At 34.7% G+C, this 10,921-nt stretch overlaps 1 protein-coding gene across 2 annotated transcripts; it reads left to right on the forward strand.

Moving 5' to 3' along the window:
* Positions 1 to 705: 705 nt before the first annotated feature.
* On the forward strand, positions 706 to 9,990 carry LOC130654498 (uncharacterized). Of its 2 annotated transcripts, XM_057457089.1 has the most exons (12): positions 706 to 1,142; positions 3,924 to 4,145; positions 4,400 to 4,483; positions 4,570 to 4,620; positions 4,926 to 4,972; positions 5,404 to 5,476; positions 6,081 to 6,162; positions 6,280 to 6,411; positions 6,852 to 8,918; positions 9,072 to 9,112; positions 9,309 to 9,440; positions 9,558 to 9,990. In XM_057457089.1, the coding sequence occupies exons 2-12, from the start codon at positions 3,957 to 3,959 to the stop codon at positions 9,858 to 9,860; spliced, it is 3,201 nt and encodes a 1,066-aa protein (XP_057313072.1). In that variant the 5' UTR covers positions 706 to 1,142; positions 3,924 to 3,956; the 3' UTR covers positions 9,861 to 9,990. The 2 variants fall into 2 exon arrangements, with proteins under 2 accessions (XP_057313072.1, XP_057313073.1); XM_057457090.1 differs by lacking the exons at positions 706 to 1,142; positions 4,926 to 4,972 and having other exon boundaries at positions 3,961 to 4,145.
* The last annotated feature ends 931 nt before the right edge of the window (positions 9,991 to 10,921 follow it).

A 10,921-nucleotide genomic window follows, 5' to 3' on the forward strand; every position in this document is an offset into this window, starting at 1 on the left:
TATGAATTATGAAGGTATTATGCAGTATTATGCGATATTACGTTGTTATGGCCATCGACAGAAAATTTAAGTACTTTTTTTGAATTATAAAGGTATTATGCAGTATTATGCAGTATTATGCGATATTACGTTGGTATGGCCATCGACAGAAAATTTATGTGTTTTTTATGAATTATGAAGGTATTATGCAGTATTATGCGATATTACGTTGTTATGGCCATCGACAGAAAATTTATGTACTTTTTTTGAATTATAAAGGTATTATGCAGTATTATGCAGTATTATGCGATATTACGTTGGTTATGGATTATTGACAGAAAAAATATGTATTTTTTATGGAACGATAGAGAGTATTATGAAGGCATTATGCAGTATTATGCGATATTACGTTGTTATGGCCATCGACAGAAAATTTATGTACTTTTTTTGAATTATAAAGGTATTATGCAGTATTATGCAGTATTATGCGATATTACGTTGGTATGGCCATCGACAGAAAATTTATGTGTTTTTTATGAATTATGAAGGTATTATGCAGTATTATGCGATATTACGTTGTTATGGCCATCGACAGAAAATTTAAGTACTTTTTTTGAATTATGAAGGTATTATGCAGTATTATGCAGTATTATGCGATATTACGTTGGTATGGCCATCGACAGAAAATTTATGTATTTTTTATGAATTATGAAGGTATTATGCAGTATTTGCAGTATTATGCGATATTACGTTGGTATGACCATCGACAGAAAAAATATGTATTTGTTATATAGAGAGGATGTCGGATAATGCGGTTTCATTTGTCGGGTCCATTTGGTTGGAGAAGTATGACTGAACGTCTGTCGGCTTTTTATGTCGATAAAGTATGAAGGTTGTTAGTTATGTTGTACGTCGTGTGTCGGGACCACTTAGCCCGGTGCTAAATGAAGTCGTTGCCACCACGGGAGCTGCCATTACACGTGCGGGGGAAAGTCGAAGATGGCGTCTGCGAGATGCGCAAAGATCAACTTTATAGCCAGACACGTTTGCGTTGTGAACTTTTCCTGATTTCCTTCAACTGACCCCTTATTAAAGGGCATGGAAACACCAATTTATGTTCACAATTAGTTTCTCACGTACAATGAATGCTGTTCTTTTAGCTAGTAAGTTTGATCATCAGCTTATAGTCTAGCAGGAAACAGACGGCCCAGCCCCTTCTCTCTCAAAACCGCGCGACAGGACAGGAAGGAGTTTTAAAAAGATACTTTTGTATGGTGAGGTACTTTGACGAACATCATAGCCTATCTAGCTAGCCAAAAAGCTAACTGAAAAAAAATTCCAGCAGTTTGGAAAGATGACCCACAAAGTGTGGGATGGAAGCTGTTGAAAGAAGTTACGTGTGTATTAGGTAGTGGTGCCTACAGTCTGAAACCAATAAACACAGGATGCTGCAATTGTGTTATTTGTCAAAATGGCACCTAGTTGTGTAAACTCTGTTCACCCTATATTTTTTACGCAAGAAAAGTAAGCAACAGTGTGTGTAATAGCCATTGGACACACTTACTAAAATAAATAATCTGCCCTATGCCAAGATGGTCTTATATTTCTGTAACTTTTCAATGTAGCATATACTTCCCTATCGTCGCCATCATCTTTTAGGTTATAGGTTAAAGGTATATTCTGAAAATGCACCTTTAAAGGCGCGTAATCACCCTGTTAATCACCTTGTAGGCAACTCTTTTTAGAGGTACCTATTTTATTGTAAAAATTGAAAGATATACATAAGAAAACATCCTGAAAATTTTATTGAAAACTGACAACCAGAACATATTCAAATCTTTCATAGAAATAACAAACTCACCCAAATTTCTCTTCGCCTACAGAACTGCCATTGCATTTAATTGCACAAATCATGCAATAATAAACACAAAAAAAAATCGATCACATGGTTGCTGGATTCATGCCATTACAGAAAAAATAATGAATGTGATGGAGAGTATCCGTAGCTGTGTTCCCATCGTAATACTTTTATAAATGTATCCACAAAGTTCCTAACATGATGATAAGCATTAATTATTATAATTAATAACTATGAGGCAATGCTGTGGTTTCTTCTTTCTGCTTTGTTTTGTCCAAAATAATGACAAATAGAACATAAGAAAATTAAATCTAAGTGGAGAAAGTGATACGGGTGTTGTACGCGGGGCCACTTTTTTAAAAAGAACCAAAATTTCTTTCCACTTTTGATGCCATGTTTTGCAAAGATAAACGGAGCCTACCATATTGGCGATTTTATCGAACTCCATTTCAGAGCTCATTTAAAGTTAAGTCCGTTTGTTTACCTACGGTTTGACACAAACATTTTGCGACAGCCAGCTTATTAGACAAGAATAAGAGATCATCAAGATCGTTAAATATGGCGGCTGAAAAAAAAACAAATTCAAGATACTTAAGTACCATTATTTTCATTTCTAGTACGTTTTACATCCTCAAATTTTCAGGAAAGTCATAACTTCGTCTGAACTTTAAAATAAATAAAATGTATATGTTAATTTTTTCAATAAGGGTGATTACGCCCCTTTAACTAAAAGATGATGGCAATGATAGGGCAGTATATGCTACATTGAAAAGTTACAGAAATATAAGACCATTTTAGCATTGGGTCAGCTCTCAAATAATTACAATAATTTAAGTATAGTAAATATTTTAAAAAAGAAATAAGAGTAAGGTATGAGTAAGACAAATCAAATAAAGCAGAGTTTTTAAAAGTTTTATTAATAACTTGACTTTCAACTTTCTGATATCTTAAATTAAAATTCCCAGCTGGACATTGCTGGAACTTGCATTGCGCATGTTTCCCCACATTAAAAATTCTGTTTTGTGTAGAGGTGCAAAGGAATTTTTTTGCTTCAAATTTTCGACTTGTTTTTGTAATTTTTATATTTCGGGACCACTCGCACAGACGAAGTTATTAAATATTGGAGCTCACGATTCATTGCAAAAGTGCTTTTTTTAATTGATAAGTCTGAATAGGGTTAAAAAGGAAAGGATTTTCCAATACAATCATGTGAGCAAAAATAAAAGAATTAACCAATCAATTTTCTGGTGGTAAAAAAAATTACACTGGGTCTGGTAAACCATATTAGTGCAATATACACTACCATACCTATCGTTAAAAATTAATTGAAACAATTTTCTCAAATAAATTTCTTAGGGATGAATTGGTATGGCAAATGTCCTATTTAGTATAGATAAAGTTGTTCCACAAGGTCTATTATACAGAACAAAATTAAATTCATTGTCAGACAATGTAAAGCGTTTACTGAAAATCCTTTTTCTGGTTTCTTACTAATTTTATAGGTGTACATTTGTGTAATTTACCAAAAAGAAATTTTGACATGGTGGGGGCGTTTTAATCTACTTTAATGGGATAAATTTTCGCGGGGATTAAATTTCGCGTTTAGCTCATCCGCAAAATTTAAGCATGTAGCTAAGTAGCTAAACAATGTTTGGGGCAAGGTGCAAAAATCAATTTTTTATAAAAAAATGTGTAAGAAATAGTTTTTTGATAAAGATAAAGATAAAATTTCTGTAACACAAACTGATATGAGATATCAGATTTGGGCATAATCTACAAACACCTCTATTGTGTCAATTTAAGCTCCATATGAAACTATAAGAATGTATCTAATGTATTTTAGTACCAACCTGCAATACTGCAGTGCAAGATTATACAATTCGGGAACCAACATTGATTTAATTAAACGACTTATAAAAGTACTATTGCTTTAGAAAAACGTAAATTAAACTGACTGTTCCAACCACCCACACACAAAACAAATGTTTTGCACCTATTTTTTCTCTGAACTTTCACGTAGGTAGTGGCAACTCATTTAAAAATAAGTCAGCGTACTTTAAATCTCAATTTATGTTGTAATTTATAGGTCGGCTGTAATTTTGTGTGTTTGTCACAAAAGATGGCTATGCAACAAGGCAGAGGCAGAGGAAATTTGAAAAAGGAAGAAAAAGTACTGTCTAATTCCAAACCCCTTGGACCACCTGGTAATGCTGATATAAATATGGATGAAAGCTTGAAAAAATTAAATCTCTACCGGAAACCTATAGCCAAAGATGGTTCTTGCTTATTCAGAGTTGTGTCTGAACAGGTATACATTGCCGAATATATTATTGAATTCATTTTGTCACAATGTGGTTTTCTTTTTGATGAATGTTCTAAATAATGTGACTGGCTTTTTCAGAAAATGCTTGCAACATGCTTACACACACAAAAATAATTTAGGTCTGTGTGCTAATGACAGCACTTTTTTAAGAATTTGGCCAACACAACACGCCTAAATCCCTGTGTACTTCTTCACTATTTTTAAGAGTATTTTGATTTGAGTATTTTTTGTATTTTAAGGTTTACCATACTCAAGCTAAACATCTACAAGTGCGTTCTGAATGCATTAATTACATATTTAAACACAGAAGTATTTTTGAGTCTGTAAGTAAATAGATTATTTAAGTCAGTTCTAGACCAATACAAATTTTTTATACCTAATAAAATATATTTTCTAAATAATTTTTCAGTTCATTGAAGGATCTTTTGAGCATCATTTATTTCTTCTCAAGAATCCAAAGGTAAGATTGTTGCAAGAAACAGAAACTTTTTCTATACATTTTGCACACAATTATTATTAAGTTATTTCTTTTTTTTGTTTTTTTATATTGTTCTGAAGTACTATATGTGGAATGATATTGAAAAAACTAAAAATTCAGAAGCATTTTCTTTTATTCCCAGAACCCTTTCAAAAATCTATATCTAACTTGAATTGTTGAAATAAACATATACCTGATATTCGAGGCATAGTTTTTTAAGGCATGGTTATGAAAAACATCTAGTTTCCTATCAATCTGTTAAATTTGAATTTCTCTAATCTTCTTAGGAATGGGGTGGAGAGGTGGAAATATCAGCACTGTCTCATCTTTACGAGTAAGAGGAGTATACTGCAAGAAATGTATAAGCATTTAGTAAAAAAGACAATTGAATGGAATTGAATTATTGAATTTTCATATTTAACCACTTATATGAAGAAATAAAACTAATCATGCATTTTACGAATTTGTTTCAAAAGCGAAACAGTCATTTGTCAGTTTAAGTAAATCCATAATTTAATATATAATTTAAATTGTGACTACTCCTCAATAAAGCCTAACCGATGAGTATTAGTTTTTATCACTTTCCTTTACCTAACTTGTAAAGTTTTTGGAAGTTTAATCATGAATGCTATGTGCTGTGTGCTTTGTAAACAAGCAAATAAGCAAAACATAATTTATAAAAAATAAAAGCGTTTATATTCTTTTGTCTTTAGAATATGTTAGCATCTGAAGTGTAACTTTCTGTTTGAAATTTTGTTTTTGTAGGCATGAATTCATTGTTTATCAAGCTCCTAGTTTCCAACCACAACCTGTTACTTGTAATGGTTTCACAAAACAAGTAAGTATCTTGTGTTTTCTTTTTTGAGATGGCTTTCTTGTCAGCATGTGTTTTGCACCAACCAAGCACCATGCTGTTTTTACAAAGCCTATAATAAAATTGGCATTGTTAATTGCCTGGCACGCATTTCATTGTGAGTCAGTCTCATTCCTTTGTTACAAAATTATCAACTCAACATGAGTGTCCTGGTGTATTGTTAGTAAAAATTTTAAGATGGCTTTCTTGTCAGCATATGTTTTTCTACCATTAAAGCACCATGCTTTATTTACAAAGCCTATAATAAAATTGGCATTGTTAATTGCCTGGCACGCATGTCATTGTGAGTCAGTCTCATTCCTTTGTTACAAAATTATCAACTCAGCATGAGTGTCCTGGTGTATTGTTAGTAAAAATTTTAAGATGGCTTTCTTGTCAGCATATGTTTTTCTACCATTAAAGCACCATGCTTTATTTATAAAGCCTATAATAAAATTGGCATTGTTAATTGCCTGCCACGCGTTTCCTTGCGGGTCAGTCTCATTCCTTTGCTACAAAATTATTAACCGTTTTTAAAGTTTTAAAATATTTATTTACTGCAATTTGTTTATTCTTGCTATCATCTCAGATTCATCTTTGCTACTTAAATGGAAATCATTACGATGCTGTATATCCTCTAAGCTACAAATCGAACGCTGCTTTTATGCAATGTAGGTTATATTACTCGATATAAAAAATGATAAGGTCATGTCTGCTCGCTTACCTGGGCTTGTTGTTTATATGGCATAAATTAATTTTGAGGTTTTCTATCATTGTTTGTTATTTAGCTGTTCTTTACAATTTGCTACTTGATAAAGTTATACCTAATATTGATCAACGGGAGATGTTAAACGAGGAAAGCATATCTGTTGATGATGCATCTGCTACCGGTTGGACAGAAGTGAAAAAACAAGGGAAAGGTAATGTTTACAGTCGAGGATCGGTTTGGATTGCATACAAGAGGAGAATGTTTTTAACTTTGGGCGTAAGCATTTTTGACTCTGGTCCTAAGATAATCATATCATCTCGGTGCCAAGAGTCAGTGGTTGGTTTTGCATTGTAATAAGTATCTAATCCTTTTTCAAAGACAAACAGTAAAACTAAAAAGTTGTGACGGGGAAGGGACAACGATTAGGCAAGCTTTTAGCAGATGTTTTCAACTAAAAGTTACCTCTACCGGGAACTTGATCTTGTTACATGGTTTTTGAAACAAAATTACCTGAAATCAACACAATTTTAGCAAACCTTGCAATTAGCGTATAAATAGAGCAAAATATACCTTGATCTTACCGTATATAAAAAATTCAAAATACGTTTATCAGTAATCGTCAGTAATGTTTTTTTTTTTGGTTTTTTTAAGGCCGAACTCATGAAGAAAACGTGGATCGGATCATTTCAACTTTCCCCGATGCTGGTAGAGACAAGAAAATCTACTGGCAAATAAAAAGGTCACTTGATCCAAACCTTTATCGTAACGTTGAACTGGAGGTTTGGGAAGACAATAAGTCGGAAATACAAAAGTATGACTACAATCTGGCTGTGTCCATACAATTTAAGCCTGGAGACATGTGTCTAGCTACTATACAGGAATCGGAAGATGTGAGTGAAATTGTGAGGGTGAGAATTCAGGAAATGACTCTTGACAAATGTAGAGTCGTGTCAGAAGATTACAAAAATCAATATTACGTACAATTAGACGCTTTGCAACCTATTTTGAACGGAGATGCCTCTGATGCATATAAAAACTTGCCTGGTTATTATAATAAACGAGACAACGAAAGGGAACTAGAATTTCAAGCGCAGAAGCGCCGTGGTAAATCAAGAAGGTTTCGAGATGACGAACGTAAGGGAGATGTTGGAGTAAACAAAGGTAGCGATTTCGGAAAGCGTCAAGACAACAGAGCAGAGCGAGATTCCCGAAGGCGAGCAAACAGGAAAGAAGGGGAGAAGAAGAAGGAGGCGGAAAACAAGCAAGCTTTAAATAAGACAAAACCAGATTTAAAAAAGCCTGAAAAGAATGAAAGCGAAAAAAAAACTGGTCCTAATGGTAGTTCTGAAGCCCCTGTGAAAGTTGCCCAACCAGCTGAAACAGCAGCAGCCTTCTGGGGTCGAATGCGCACTCGACCTCCACCAATACCTTCCACCACTTCTGATTCCACTAGCAAGCCTACAAATGTGGCGACAGATGCAGCAGGTCAGTCGAATCATTCTCCAAAACTTTCACAGAGTAAAACGAACGGCCTTAAGAAACCAACAGGAAATTCTGATGTAGATCAAGATAAAGCAAGTACGACACGCACGGATAGTTCTAACGGACATGCACGCAAACAACCTTCATCGGATACGTCAAATGATATTGCTGCGCATGGAGCTGAAACTAATAAACAAAACGTAACACATAAACCTGCATGGGGGACACTACCATCACCAACTATACACTCTTTTAAATCTAACACCTCACATGATATGGGAACAACGCCTAGTACTACCTCGAACACTTATAGCGACAGTGAGAATTTACGCACTAGTAATATGGACAGCGATGCTGAGAAACTGTTTAACTTGACAACCCAAGCTAGGCTTAAAGTTAATGCGGTGCGCGAGAATATTTTGGTAACAAGCGCGAAATTATCGGCGGAAGTTAACGTAGCACCTTCATGCACAAATTTGTCAGATGTAAATCCCTTTATACCCTCTGATGATGTTACAAATAAAATGAATAAAAATTCACATACAGATAATACAGAAACAGTCAAACAAAAAAACACGGTTATTGATAACAGTGATCTTGTTAATATGGTATTTCCCACACCCTTACATGATGAACAAATATGTAATGGAGATTTAGCTGAAAAAGAAAGCATTCAAATTGGCTCAGTTGACGCAGAAATATTTTCCTCGCAAGATGCAACAACACTTTATGATGGATCTTGCGCGGAAATTAGTTCTCAACATGTTACTTCGTGTGAAGAGAATAAACTATCTAGTTCTTTCGACACTGCAGAGTCCACTTTTAATGACACAGCCGTGAAAGCCGACGACGTTCTAAAAGTGACAAAAGACAAAATACGCAAGAAAGTCAGTTTTGGTCAGACTACAGAAATTGTGGAAAAATCGCAGGAGCTGTTTACTTCAGGTGTAATGGATACGGATATGCTGGTATCACAATCATCAGAACCCGGTAAAATTGTCTTGCCACCCGATCATCGGGAGAAACACCTAGACGAGTTCTCCAACGTGGGGATGCTCCCTCCACAGCAGCAGCAACACGTCATTCCAGCATCTTTTGTTCACAGCGGAGGAGTGACCTATTATCAAACTGCGCCTACCGTTCCTAGTGTTCTTCCGATGTTCTGTAATGCTGGGGATCAACTGCCCTATCCCGTCTCCATGTCACGCGATCCTGAAGGAAAGGATCTTCCTGAAGGTACCTTTCAATCTTTTTATTGTTAAAAGCTTACTTTGTTTCCCAAGCAAATGCCTAGGTAAAAAAATATGATTTTGAATTTGGATTTTTTTACTAAAAACCGATCCACTGTTGTGGTATGTCGATTTATCATCCACTCTGAAAAACTTTTAGATATGACGATACTGCGACATTTTTACAATCTCGGTGTTCAGGTAGGCTTTGTTCTGGTGTTGTTATTCCCTTCGTTAATTTTCATGATATTTTCTCATGGTTTAAAGTCAGTCAAAAGGAGAAGTGAAGCCGTATTTTAAAATCTACACATTACTCAATTTAGGTTATTGTAACTTGTTTAGGTATTGTGATTACAGGGCTGTCAAGTTAAGATTGTTGTTTTTTTCTCTAATTTAGTGGCACTACATGCTCACTCAGCAGCCTAACAACATGCATTTATCTCAGCCAGGCCTTCTTCCTTTACCTGTGCAACCTCAATATTCTACTGTTCCAATGCGCCCATTGGTTATGACGTCAGAACAATCTGTTGTAAGGATTTTTTTATTTATTTTCGTGGCTTACGTTTTAAAGTTTCTTCGAATGGAAAAAAGTTTTTCGACGTTTTACGTCTGTTATTATTTGTCATTTATTTATTTATTTATTTAGCGTTCTGCTGATTGCTACTCGCCGAATTCTCAAAGCAACGACTCGCCACTAATAGAGCTTTCCCAAGCTTCGTTAATGCAAAATCGTTTCCAAACTCCTCATCAAATTCACATTCCACACGCAATCCAATCTGTCTCTTTTGACCAGTTTGAAGTTCCTTCTAGGTTACGACGCACTCCTGTGAATAGAACACATACACGGTTTGTACAACAGAGGCAAATATATAATGGGCGTGGTATCATGGGTCAAGGTCCAAGACAACGATCAGATTTTATACGCGGTACAAATAATTACCATGGTTAATGAAGAATCGAAAACAAAAGATTTTATACTTTTCAGTTTTGTTGGAATTATATAATGTCGCAAATTATTGCGTTCATTTCCCGCAAATAATAATGTTGATTTTTTTTTAAAAAAATGAGAATAATGAGAACTGTGTTCTGCCTTGTTTAAAATCCAGTATTTTATCGTTAACAACAGGCTGAGCGCCTAGTACAAGTAAACCGTGTTGCATCTGGATAAAAGCGTAATACACTTTTCCAAAAAACTATATCGCAGCTTCGTTTTATAAAAGCACGGGAAACAGTTTGTTGTTAACACCAGTCTGAGCGCTTAGTCAGGTAAACCGTGTCGTGCATGCGTATAGGCGTAAAACCCTTTTTCATAAATAAATAGTTGGTCAGCTCACCAGTTTCGGAACAGACGGCTTAATGACGTCATCAAAAACTCTTAAAATCGCTTTATCTCCGTTACTGTATGCTTGGTGATGCGCCTAAATCTCGTCCCACTTTTTGGTGGTTTCGATGCTGAGATCCTTCGAAGCGAATGTCACATTTCAACCTACTTCACCCAAGCTCCTTAACTACTGGAAAGTCTCGTATTGACGTTCAGGCTAAAATTGGTATTTGTTTTCGACAAAATTTGGCACAGTTAACAAAAAAGTATGATGAACATAATGGTGACAATTTTGATTTTTGTCACCTAAATGTCATTTTAGGCCAAAATTGGTCCAAAAATTAGAACTATTTTATTTTCAACAAAATTTGGCACAATTAACAAATAAAGTATGCTGAACATGATGGTGACATCAAAATTTTGGTTTTTTGCCAACTTAAATGTCAGTTTAGGCCAAAATTGGTCCAAAAATTAAAACTACTTCATTTTCAACAAAAATTGGCAAAGTTAACAAAACAAGTATGCTGAACATAATGGTGACATCAAAATTTTGATTTTTGTCACCTAAATGCCATTTTAGGCCAAAATTTATCCAAAAATTAAAACTGCTTTATTTTCGACAAAAACTGACACAGTTAATAAAAAAAGTATGCTAAAAATGATGGTCACATCAAAATTTTGATTTTTTG

Source organism: Hydractinia symbiolongicarpus, chromosome 8 (assembly GCF_029227915.1).
Source record: "Hydractinia symbiolongicarpus strain clone_291-10 chromosome 8, HSymV2.1, whole genome shotgun sequence".
In the NCBI taxonomy this organism is placed as follows: Eukaryota; Metazoa; Cnidaria; class Hydrozoa; order Anthoathecata; family Hydractiniidae; genus Hydractinia; species Hydractinia symbiolongicarpus.